The following is a 12,596-nucleotide window of genomic DNA, read 5'->3' on the forward strand; positions in this document are numbered from 1 at the left end:
AGTGATTACTTCTTATTTCCCCACTATTTCTCCCCTTCCTTCCTTCTCAACCCTTCCCCGCAGATACTTTGGTCGTGAGTCTCTGGCGTGCCAATAGATAATGTTTATCTTCATGCACAAACTAAGTAGAACTAATTTCAATTTTTTTTTTTTTTTTTTATTTAGTCACTGCAAAAGAACATTTAAGACAAAGATATTCTCGTTGACGTCTCTCCTGTTTGAGAGGTGTGTTGCTTTTATGAGGCCCATCCTCCCAAGCGAGCAGCTCTTCCTCCAGGGACACCCCTCAGTATTCGGGGGGGTCCAGAAGCAGGAGCTGCTCCCACCGCCTGGGGACAGAGGGCGAGGGACCGGGGTTGGCAGAACAGGCTCGTTTTTCTTCTAGAGGCGTTAAGCCTGCAGTGTAGAAAATAAGATGTTGGTAGTTTTTAAAAACAGAGTTCATAAAGCTCCACAGTGTTAAATACCAATTAACTTTTCTCAGGTGCCAATTGTTACGTATACCAGGGAAAAAAAGGATAATAGTAAAGAAGAGGTGAATAATGCCCCCCCTGGATTCAGAGCGCCATCTGTGTTTGACATGAGACCCCCTGGCACACAACGGGTAGTTCAGCCTTGGCTTGTGGCTGCTCTGAGTCTTTGAGTAAGAGCATTCGAAGCCATTTGGCTTGAGGACTAATTGCAGCACGTGATATTGTTGTACCTTGGAGGGGCCGGTGGCTTTCCCCGTGTTTGGCCCCCGCAGGCAAGGTTGGCTTTGTGGCCGTTGATGTGGGTTTTAGGCATTCTTGCTGCTGCAGAGGTAATAGCACACGAATCGGCACACGTCAGGGGAGGTTTAGATTGGATGTTAGGAAAAATTTCTTCACCGAAAGGGTTGTCAAGCACTGGCACAGGCTGCCCAGGGAAGCGGTGGAGTCACCGTCCCTGGAGGTATTTAAAAGATGGGCAGATGCAGTGCTGAGGGACGTGGATTAGTGGTGGACTTGACAGTGTTACGTTGATGGTTGGACTCGATGAGCTTAAAGGTCCATTCCAACCCAGATGATTCTATGATTCTATCGCTCTGGGCTGTTGTCCGTGAGGCTCATTGAGGAAAACCTCCCAAAGGAGACAGCAGAGATGTCAAGTACAGCTGTCAGCAAACATTTGAGTCTAAACTCCAAGGATGTCCTGGCTGGTCCTTGAGCAGGACGTGCATGTGTGATGTTTGGTGCCGCCATCGCTGGTGTTTTCTCCAGCTCGTGCATGTGATGGGCTGGTGCGGTGGGGGCTCTTACTGGTGTTAGTGTGCCCGTTCAAAGAGCATAAACTAAACCACCGTTGAAGGTAATATGTGGCCTTTCCCTTTTGGAGACCGGGGACGGGCCACCTCTGCTTTAGCCATGTAATAACTGTGCAGAATGAATTCAGCTGTTAATCTTTACAACTCCAGTGAGGAGCTCAGTAGGTGTTTGTGGGAAGGCAGATTTCGTGCCTGCCCTCCTCCGATGCTACAAAACCAGCAGTGAAGCTTGAGCTTTGTCCTGACCTTTGTCCAACTCAAAGCTCAGTTTTAAACTGAGATTAAAGCAGCGCGGTGCTGGGTGGGCTGCCGAGGTGGGTCTTCCCTTCTGTTTTGGATGTGACAAGAGGGAGAAGGCTTTGGGAATGTAGTTAGGGACTTGCGTAATTATTAACAGTACATGCTTGAGAGCATTAATGTTCCTCCTATGAGTAAGGTAGGAAATCCCCGGGGTGAATGGACGGGGAGAGGGCTCGGATGGCTATAGCTGCAGGGATTTTAATCCTTCCCCTCTGGTGCTGCCATTAGCCGGCTACCACATCACACCCGTCTGTGTCACTCTGGCGCTTACGGTGGTCTGGGACCTCATCCTCAGTTTTTGGCACTTCTGGCAGCCCTGTGGCTGATGGGATTTCTGTTGCTGAAGGCTACGGCACTGCTGGGCAGAGTCAGTACGGGTCAAAGGAGACGTGTTCCCAGCGTGCCCCATGCAGCAAGGTGGGGTGCCTCGAGGCTTTAGGATATCCTTCCCAGGCTCAGCAGCAAGCAGGCGACCAGCCCCAGCCAGAGATCTACAAGGGGATGGGTCTGGAGGGGTGAGGAGAAGCTGGGCGTCCTGCCCAGGCGCCCCCCAAGGTGCTGGGTAGAGAGTGGGGACAGGTAAAAGGAGCGAGCTGTGTCTTTGGGTGACAGGTACAGCCCTCTGTGCTGGTGTCACCCAGCACCGCCACCACAGGGCGATGCAGCTCTCCGGGTCTTCCCACCAGAGAGCGGTTTAGATCTGGTACCCAGAGCTCCTTGATGAGGAGAGGTGGGTTTGACCTCCGTGTTAGGTGCCACTTCAGAGAGCGTCACCCGAGCGGTGATTTCGGCTCCTCCCTGCTCTGAGCCATCCCTTGATGCCTCACGTGGATATGCCCTATTTTCTTCTTTTGTTCCCATCTTTCTGCTGCCTCTTCTCCGCTTTTTCTCCCAGTTACTGTCACCTTTTCTCTTCCAGCGGTAAATCTGTCTTGTCCTGTGAGGTACCCCTGAACTCGTGCTGTTTCCGTGTAGCATTCCCTCTGTGGACAAGGTCTTACTATTATGATTTTTTTATAAGGATGACTTTTGCCAGGACTGATTTCATGGTGCTTCAGCTCCTAAAGCCATCTGAAATGAGGTTTGAGGACCAGAACGTGCAGTCCTTTTCCATGCACAACCCTCAGCTCTGTCCCTGCACCGTCAGATGAGGAATTTTTAACAGGTCTCTGGGCTGGGTTTGACCCCGTCAAGGGAGACATGAGTTCTTCTGAGCTGCAGCCACCCAAAAGCAGAACTGTCCTGTAAAATCACCGTGTTGTCTCCCACCAAATCACAGACCTCTCCGGTATCCCCGTCAGGGACAGGCAGCGAGTCCCTGGCCCCGGTGCGGGCAGTGGTGTTTGGCAGGGGACCTGCTCCCACCAGCTCTTGACAACCATCTCCATAGGAGGCTTTCATTTTTGTTCTGCCTTTCCTAAATGTGCCTTTTCTCCCCTCAATCGTTACCATTTGAAACAGATGGTGGGCCCATTATATAACCGAGCAGAAGGCTTCATTGCAAAATTTAGCCAAATCGGGTGCTTCTTCAGATAAGACTAAACAACAACTCATTTCTGGGGTTGTCGGCCCTCCCTGTTCTACTTTGAGTTTGGAGGATGAAGTTATTCTAGGGGGTGAGATCAATGGAAATCTTCCTCAGTTATTAATAACTTGCTGGAGCCTTGAAGCAATTGTAGGAAAGCCGAAAGGCAAAATGTAGTAAAACCAAAGCTGTCCACGCGAGGTTACGGGATGAGCCCGCGGGGTTCAGCATCGCTCCCAGCTGCTTGTGGTGTCCTTAGCAGCTGAGGACATATGGATCCCATATGATGGGGGTCTATAGGATCCCCTAAGGGATTCCTTCATCCCTGACCATGTAATGCGTCCTTTGGGCAGAGGAGGGAAGTGCACTTGGTGTGATTTTTTTCACGAGCAGTCCCTTTGTTTCCCATTTCACGGGGGGAAATGTCCAACCCAAAGCAGCATGAGCAATGACAAGGAGACCTGCTGGAGCCTCTCCTGGTCCTACCATGGCTGCCTTGGTCCTAGTGTTGGCCCAAAACCCACCTGGCCAGGGGGAATCAAGAGCCTGAAGCACCCCCTTGTATTTTGGGAATATTTAAATCCAGCGGGTTTTGATGTGCTGCAGAAATTACAAGGGGTAATGGTTTTAAACTGAAAGAGGGGAGATTTAGATCAGATATTAGGAAGGAATTCTTGACTCTGAGAGTAGTGAGCCCCCGGTGCAGGTTGCCCCGAGAAGCTGTGGCTGCCCCATCCCTGGAGGTGTTCAAGGCCGGGTTGGACGGGGTTGGGAGCAACCTGGGCTGGTGGGAGGTGTCCCTGCCCGGGGCAGGGGGATGGCACTGGATGGCCTTTAAAGGTCCCTTCCAACCCAAACCGTTCTGTGATTTTAAATCTAGCGTTTGTAGAGCTTGTTGCGTGTTTCACTCAACGCCCAGAAGATTAGGATGTTCCTGGGAAAACAGAAAATAATTTTAATTGAAGGGCATATTCAAAGCAGGAGTCAGACCAAGGAAACCCTGTCTCCCCCAAAAACATCGGTCTTATGAACTGGGCTGGGGCACACAGCTCCTGGGAGGGGCGCTTATGTGTTCTTGAGGTGTCCAGAGCCGATTTCAGGGGAGCTATGGGAGATTTGGCTCTTTCAGCACATCACTCGAGGTAGAAGTTTGAGGGTTTTTGTTGAATCCTAAAGGGTATTTTTTTAGAAAGCAGTTTTTAGGACAAGCAGAGCTCTGTGCTTCTGGTAGAGTGCACGTTGCTTGAGCTGTATCCCAGTCGTGGCAACTCCGGTTTGTGCTGTTGAGCCTCTCCGCACCTTCGAAAGCTGTGTCACGCAGGTGTGTGGCTAACGGGACTCCTAATGAGTGTGCTTACCTCTCCCATCAATTATCTGTCTCCTTGCCGCACAAGGTGCCTGTGGCTTCTCGCGGCTGGGTCTGACCCACGAAACGTCATGTTTGGGTAACTTGCAGACCGAGGCAGAACCTCCTAGGAGCTCCAAAAGGGAGAGGCCGGAAACAGCCGTTCTAGACTCAAGGGTCCATGGCTTATATTGGCTCCTTTGGCCACCGGGATCTCTAAATTGTGCTATCGTGCCGTCGGCAGTGATTGTGTGACCCACAGCCGGGTCTCGGTGGTTGGGCTGGATGGCCACCACTGGCAGAAAAATCATCTGTGTGAAAACCAGCCAGCCGAGTGAAACGTGGGGGTTTAAAAATGCTCCAGAATCCCTTCCTGGGTGTGCTCGCTGCAAGCGGTTATTAAAAAACCCTCTCCTGGATATCTCTTAGGCTGGAAAAGAGGGATAAACTCGCGGAAACCTACTCTCCTCCATCTGTTTTTAGAAACGGTGTGGTGGTGGCCACTGCCCCGGCGGGGCTAGTGGCTTGTGGGGCTACCTGGGCATCCCGCTTCCCGGCCGGCTCCAGCATTGTTGGTACCAGGCATGGTTTTAAGCACGGTGCAGATCAAGAATCAGCACAGAAGATAACCAATCTCAGGGATTAAACTCTTTTTTTTTTTTTTTTTTTTTTTTTTTTTTAATGCAAAAGAGGAGTTTTCCCGCTGTGCGTTAGTACCCACGTGCCGCACGGCAAAGGAGTGTGTAATTAAGACAGTAAGCTTAGAAATATTAACTGTGAAACACGCAGTCGCACATGCTGAGATCAAGTTAAGTGAACAAATAAAAGGCATAAGCAAATATACACACTACCTGCAAAGTCCTGCTGGCAGTTCCTTGGGTTTGGGTCTTTTTTTTTTAGCTCTTATTTATGAACTACAGCTGACCAAGGGAATAAGGAATCTTTTGGAGGACTTATTTGAAGCCTAATATTAATATTGCATTCTTATTTATATTCCTTCTGTCCACAGGATTGAAAAAACGTACAAGGAAGGCCTTTGGTATACGCAAGAAAGAAAAGGATACTGATTCCACGTAAGTCAATGAGATGTAAACCGCATTAACGCGTAACGATGCTGAGGGAGAAGTTGATGCCAGCGTGCCAGGACAGGAAGGAAGTCGGTGAATCGCAGGCATTTGTCATCCTTGGGTCAAATCTTGTAAGAACAAATACATTTAAGCTGTTTCCCCTTGTACACCCAGTGGCCAACGAATTAAGGTATTTTCTCAGTGGCGCTGCAGAGATAATAAAGCCGGTTGTCCGCGCGTTGGCAATTTACGGTGAGGGTTAGTGGTGATCAGACGAAAATCACTCCTCTGGGAGTTTCAGCAGATTAATCTCTGCCCAAAGTACTGATTTGCCCGTCTGCTGAGATCCTTTTAGATGCAAATTCAATTTAAACAGATGCCTGGGCAGGCAGGGAGGCCGGCCGCGGAGCGAAGGACCGCGGGGTTGGGGCGGAACTCGGGACGGCGAGGGTGCGCGGGGCTGACGCAGCGCACGCTCCTTCGGCTCTGCTGCGAGAGATGCTTTGGCTTCCCGGCAAAACATCTGGTGGGGGTTCTCGCCACATCTGGCAGGGGATGCTGTGCATGGGTGCAAGAACCACTGGTGGGGCGCTGAGCCCGGCCCACGGAGGGCTCTCGGCTGCCACTGATGGGGTTTTGGGGTAGATGTCCCACAGCAGCGTGGCAAAGGAGCCTGTCCAGCGCGTGTGCTGGGGACGGGGCAGGGAAAAGGCAGTGGAGAACCCCATTCCCGCACCTACAGCGTCCTCCAGGCGCTTCACGTCTGGCACAGCAGAAACCCTATGGGCTTTTTCTTCTTTTTTTTTTTTTTTTTTTTTTTAAATTTGTTTTCCTGAGCTGTTTCATATCTCGGCGGCGGTGGGTGAGGTTTCCCCGTGCGAAGGGACAGCCGCTGCAGCTCTGAGGTCTGGCTGCGCTCCTGGGGCCACCGCGAGCCCGGCTGCACCGGTCCCTGCGGGGCTTTGCCCACTGCAAAAAGGGGCCCAAAAATGGGGGGGGGGGGGGACATGGAGCATATCCCAAGAGGGCTGTGCAGCACCGAGCTGTTGTCCTGCCTGCGGAGGGGGGCTTGTCACCAAGAGTGGTGGCTGCCCATCCACCCGCCAGGTAGGCTGTGGGGCAGCCGGGAACTCCTGCTCCAGCTGTGTACAGCTTCATTCCGAATTTATCAGAAGGATGGGCAGGAAATGGGCTGCTTGGCAGCTTCTGCTGATGGAAAATCAATAGAACCGGGTCTAGGTCCTGCCTTGAGCCAGCACCGTGATTTCCACGCTCGCTTGCAGCAGCCTGCTCGTCCCAGAGGCTGGGGAAGCTGGTGGCATGGGGAAGCTGGTGGCATGGGGAAGCTGGTGGCATGGGGAAGCTGGTGGCATGGGGAAGCTGGTGGCACATGGAGATAATGAGTCCTGGGGCATTTGTGATGGTAACGAGCTCGCTGAAAGGCCACTGTGGGGAGACGCTGCAATTAGCAAGCAGCAGCAATCCGTGCATTGCAGGGTCGCATCGCGGTCATCACCCCAAATGGCTTTGAGCGTTCTCCAAAACCCCTCATTGCAGCTGGCGCGGGGGCCGGGAGGAGCGGTGGGCTCAGACAGACCCTCTGGTCACCCCCTGCCATGGTTGGGCCACTGCAGGCCCTGGCCCGGGCAGTGGGCACCGCGGTGTGGGGTCCCCAGAGCTGCTGCCTGGCTGCTGGGGAGATGCGGGATGCGCTGGAGCTGCAGCGCCGTGGCGAAGGACCTGCCACCCCCTCCTTCCACTGGCCGAGGGTCTCCACAGCTGTTTCTGGCTGGGCTTTGGGGAGATGAGCAGCAGGTGACATTCCCTGTGCAGAGGGGAAACTGTGCCCCTCTGCTGCGCTCTGCTCTGCTCTGGGGAGACCCCCCCACAGTGCTGCCTCCAGCTCGGGGGGTCCCCACAGCAGAAGGCCCCAGAGCTGTTGGAGTGGGTCCAGAGGAGGCCCCGGAGATGCTGGGAGGGCTGGAGCCCCTCTGCTGGGAGGACAGGCTGGGAGAGGTGGGGGGGTCAGCCTGGAGAGGAGAAGGCTCCAGGGAGACCTGAGAGCCCCTTCCAGTGCCTAAAGGGGCTCCAGGAGAGCTGGAGGGGGACTCTGGATGAGGGAGTGGAGCCATGGGATGAGGGGGAGCAGTTTTACACTGAAAGAAGGGAGATTTAGATGAGATATTGGGAAGAAATTGTTGCCTGTGGGGGCGGTGAGCCCCTGGCGCAGGGTGCCCCGAGAAGCTGTGGCTGCCCCATCCCTGGAGGTGTTCAAGGCCGGGTTGGACGGGGCTGGGAGCAACCTGGGCTGGGGGGAGGTGTCCCTGCCCGGGGCAGGGGAGGTTGGAACTAGATGACCTTTAAAAGTCCCTTTCAACCCAAACTATTCTGTGATTGTATGAAATATGGAAGCAGAGGGGATCTCTGTAACATCCAAAAAATTTTGGAGAGATTTGTGCAGAGATTAAACCAGATAAGAGATGGGAGGCAGATGCGTATGAATTAGTGAAGTTCAAAGCTGTTATTCTCCGTTAAATCCGAGCGGGACGGGCAGCAGCTCCCTGCAGGGTTTTGATGGTGCCCGGAGTCAGATGTTAATTTGTGGCAAAATCTCTGGCAATGAGTAAAACTTGGGAGCGTGTGGGAGGTGGAGGAGCCTGTCTGCTTTTCATAAACGTATTTGTCTCTTCGCTAAACAACTTAGCGTCCTTAAGACAGCGCTTAAATACAGCCGCTGAGCCTGCCACGCTGTTTGCTGTGACTGAGGGCCAAATCCCATAAACGGGCGGGGATTAGGATCCCTGAGGAGCCTCATCAATTTTCAAAATCCCTTCAAAAGCGAAGCGACTGTGCTTCTCGCAGAGGAAAAATCTCTAAACGCGATTTTTACTGTCCTCCGCAAGAGGACGCGCACCCAGGGCAGGGCAGGGCTGCGGCCGCGGGACGGGTGCGAGGAGGAACCCGGGAAAGCGCGGTCGTCAGCAGGAATGTTTTATTTACTGATAAACATAAAACTTGGCACCTGATAACGCAAGATCGCTTGTGTGGGTTACGCAAGATCACTTGTGCGGGTTTCACAAGGAGCGCGTGGCGGGTAGTTCAGATTTGCCGGTAATTTCATAATTAAACCCGTTGCTGCTGTGGATTCGTTAAGAAGAACCGTTTCCACAGTTTGTAAGATGTTTCGGAGCTAACACGGCTGCCTTTCTGTTCTTTGCAGGGGGTCGCCGGACAGGGACGGCATCGTAAGTATTGCACACACCCCGGTCCCGCTTCTCCTTCCTCCCGCGGCCCCTGAAATGCCAATTTCTCCATCGGCCACCGTCGGCGTTTTGTGAACCGTCTCTTCCGTTCTCTTTAATATAGAAAGTAAATTTCAGGAAAAAGCTGTCTGTTTAAAACAATGACATACTCCAGGTTTTCTGCAAAATTAACATAAAGAAAATACCTATAGGGGAACTCCTGACAAACGCAGGGACCAGGCGTCCTGCTGAAATCCCGGCCCCGCATCCTCGTTTCTACTCCCACTAATTGGCTTGGGTCAGATTTGCTGTGCGATGAGTTAAGTGAAAAATTGCCAGAACCAGCTGTTTCCAGTACCTATTTTTATTTTCTATATTAAACTGAAAATAAGGAGATCCTTGGGGTTTTTTGAGTTATTGCTGCTTTTATTTGTGGTGTGAAATAGAAACGACCTGGGCAGGAGAGGGACCGTGTCTCCCTTAGCAGCCTGATTTCAATTTTGTGAATAAGTGTGGTGGGTTCAGGCTGGGGCTGCGCTGGTCGTTATTTCTTGAGCAAATTCAGGTGTTGGAAGCTCAGCTTAAAATAAAAATGAGAGACCCTCGGGTGGCTCGGCAGGGAGAGCGCTGCTGGGGTGTCTTTTACGAAACCATACAAAAATCGGGGTGCTAAATTGCTCCTTTAAAGAGATGGCTTTTTTTTTTTTCTTTCACTTCTGACCCAGGATCCTTGGCTTTGGGCTCACCCTGCGTTCTTATGCAACTTGTTAAGAAATACCGATTTTTTTTTTTTTAAAAAAAAAAGTGCTACCTGAGCTGCAGACTCCTTAACCAAGGCTCTATTCAGCAGTAATAAATAAATAAAATGCAAGGAGCATCCCAGAGCCGTTCCCTCCGCCGGCAGAAGTGCTGTGGGCAGGCATGGGCACAGGGACCTCAATTGGGCTCCTCTCCTTGATTTTCCGGGTGTCCAGGCTCGGTGCAGGACAGGGTCTCCGGTGCTCCAGAAAGCTGAAGGATGCAGAAACGTAACTTTTTGGGGGGGTATAATGAAGCAGCTGAATGTGTTTTGAGGCAGGGGAATAGGTGGATGGAGATGTTTAGTAGCACTCTTCCTCCTGCAACGCGTTCTCGCCGTAGCGTTTGTAGCAGGAGGTGAGATGGCAAATCCTCTGACTGCTGAATAGAGCCCCGTTACCTGCCCCCGGTAAAACCCAGGCTTGCTCCTAATGGAGCCACAGCTGAGCCCTCCTTGTAACTTATTTTTGGGGTGGGTTTTTTTTTTTTTTGGTGTTTTTTTTTTTTTTTTTTTAAATAATTAAAACCCACCCAATACTTTAACCTTTTTTCTGCCAACCCCCAATCCCTTCCAGCTGCCCAGCCCTCGTCCCAATGAGCCACCTTGCAATAGCAAACCCGAGAGCGCGCGTGAAGGAGGAAAAAAAAATTCGGTAAGGAAAACAGAGTTTGGTTTACAGCTATGAAAGGGTGGTTTAAAAACAGTAAGTAATTTTTTGCCTTGAAGTCCAGAATATAGGAAAATACTATTTAGGGTCCGTCAGGTGGATGTATATGACTCGAACAGAAATGGAGTTAAATACAAACGGACTGGGGGAAAAGCAGAAGTCCCCCATAACTGTATCCAGAGTCTGATTTTTCACCCTTGCGCCTCTGGTGATGCAGCTCTGTTCTTGGACAGCATCATGAAGACCATCGGGTGAAACAGGGAGGGTGCGGGTGCTGGTGGCCTGACCCAGCCCCTGTGCTGCTGCTGCCCCAGGACAGCGTTAGACCCTTGGTGTGGGGGGGTGATACCTCTGGCAGCTGAAGGGAACTGGATTAATATCTAATTTAGGTGCCCAAAATTGAGAACCCAGCCTGACCTCGGTCCCCGAGCTGGCTTTGCAGCGCTGCTCACTGGCTGCGGTGGCCAGTGATACCCAGAGCAGCCCAGCAAAGGGCATCCCGCAGGTGATGGATGCCCAAAGCCTCCTTCCAAACCAGCCCCCGCCTCGGTCCGAAGCAGCAATAACCTGTATGAGTGTTGTCGGTGTGTCGTGACGTGCACCAACGCCGCATCCCTGCCGGGTGAGCCCCGGGCACCTCTCACCCGGCTTCGCTGCAATGTGAAGCCGTGGCGCCCGGTGCGCTTTGCCGAAGCCGAATCCATCTTTCAGCATGTTCTGGGGAAGGTGTTTGTCTCCCAGTAAACGGGGGTGCTACCTGTGCTCGGCAGCCAGCTCTCCCCATGGGCTGGAACACCCCGGCACGCGGAGAAATGGCCATTTCGTTTCTCTTCCTTAAGAAACGTTGTACGTTCAGCTAACAAATGTTCAAAAAGAAAAAGCCTTTCAGCTCTTTGGTGTGGAAGACTTCCCAGAAATGGGAAACGCTGATGTGCATGGGCAGAGCGGCTCTCCGTCGCGCCTGCGTGGGCAGCCGCAGCAGCGCCCGCGCATCCCAGCCCTGCCAACCGCACACGCGTGAGGTCTGCTGTCTTCTTGTGTCAGCAATTCAAAGCTCAGAAATTCTCTTTTCCAATGTGTTGCAGAAGAAAACGAATGGAGCCCCGAATGGATTTTACGCAGAGATCGACTGGGACAGATACGTAAGTGTCCCATGGAGCCCCCCCTCCCTCCATCCAGCTCCCAACGGGGGACCTGGGCTGTGCCCCCATGCCGCCGTTTTGGCTTTCTGGGTGGCTGTGGTCGTTTTGGGTGATGTCCAGGTGTTAGCTGTGTCCAGATACATATTTTGTATCTGCATGTTAATTAAATAGCATAAGAATGCCAAGAAACTGGGTGGCTCCAATGCCTGATGCCCTGCAGGTGAGGAGAGCGCTGCCGGTGGCTGCAGGACGTTGCACTTACCTGGAGGAAACCCTGGGTTGCAACCAAGCATTGCAGAAAATTGAGCATTGCAAAAGTTTATTCATGAAAATGGAGCACTGGAAAAATGGATCTGCTCCCAGTCTGGGTGCTCAGCCCCTGTGAAATGCCCCAGTGGGTACCGTCTGCTCTGTGCAGCCCCAGGGGCCACCGGTGGTCTTGGGCTGCACGAGGCTCCGCTGGGTGTCGCGTCCTGCAGGAGGAAAGAGCCGCTCCAGCTTTCCAGGGTCGGAATCAGCATTTCTAATTCTTTTCATTCTTTTGGATTTTTTTTTTTTTTTTTTTTTTTGGTGTGTCCTGTTCAGAATTCACCTGAGCTTGATGAGGAGGGATACAGCATCCGACCCGAGGAACCGGGCTATATCCTTTATTGTTGGCTTTGCCTCTCGGCTTACAAACCGTAAGACGAGCTGGGGTTCGCAGGCAGGCCACTGACTCTTTTTATTTATTTATTATTATTATTATCGTTATTTTCCCCCTTTTATTTTCTTTTTGAACTGTCACTCACTCCAAAGTTAAAATTGGCTCCCAGGGAGAATTACCTGAGGCAGTATTTAATTGCCTTTGATCCCATGCTATGAAACCAGGAGGAGGCGTGAGCAGCGCAGGGACCACCCCAGTGGGGTACCCCACGGAGACCCTGATGTCCCGTCCCATGCGCGGGCGCTGACCGTGCGGCGCTTTGTCACAGCCGGTGCTGTTTCGGGGCAGAAACGCTCTGCGTGGCAGTAAAAGCGAAATGAGCAAAGATGAATTTGCGGCTCCCACGGCGTGCCCTGCGCAGGGGCGAGGAGACGTTGACGGCCAGAGCCCTGCGCACGCGTAGGGTTCGTAGGCTGGCAGCGGGTTTTCAAGCCTCCTCCTGGCAGCTGAAGGGGAGTCCGTGGAAAAGCAGAACTTTTTCCTCTGCTGCCACTGAAAAATGCCGGCGCTCTGCTGGGGAT

General features: G+C 52.3%; 1 protein-coding gene across 1 annotated transcript in view; it reads left to right on the plus strand.

The window, feature by feature from the left end:
* SGIP1 (SH3GL interacting endocytic adaptor 1) overlaps window positions 1-12,596 on the plus strand; it is a gene marked incomplete at both ends in the record, with an annotated part of 68,173 nt that overhangs the window by 22,958 nt on the left and 32,619 nt on the right. Inside the window, 5 exons of the mRNA XM_082484079.1 lie at window positions 5,465-5,528; window positions 8,743-8,767; window positions 10,138-10,215; window positions 11,316-11,372; window positions 11,958-12,012. Coding sequence (XP_082340205.1) covers window positions 5,465-5,528; window positions 8,743-8,767; window positions 10,138-10,215; window positions 11,316-11,372; window positions 11,958-12,012 — 279 coding nt within the window. The remainder of the gene's footprint in view (window positions 1-5,464; window positions 5,529-8,742; window positions 8,768-10,137; window positions 10,216-11,315; window positions 11,373-11,957; window positions 12,013-12,596) is intronic.

This window comes from Vanellus vanellus (assembly GCF_965231255.1).
Source record: "Vanellus vanellus genome assembly, chromosome: 5".
NCBI lineage: Eukaryota > Metazoa > Chordata > Aves > Charadriiformes > Charadriidae > Vanellus > Vanellus vanellus.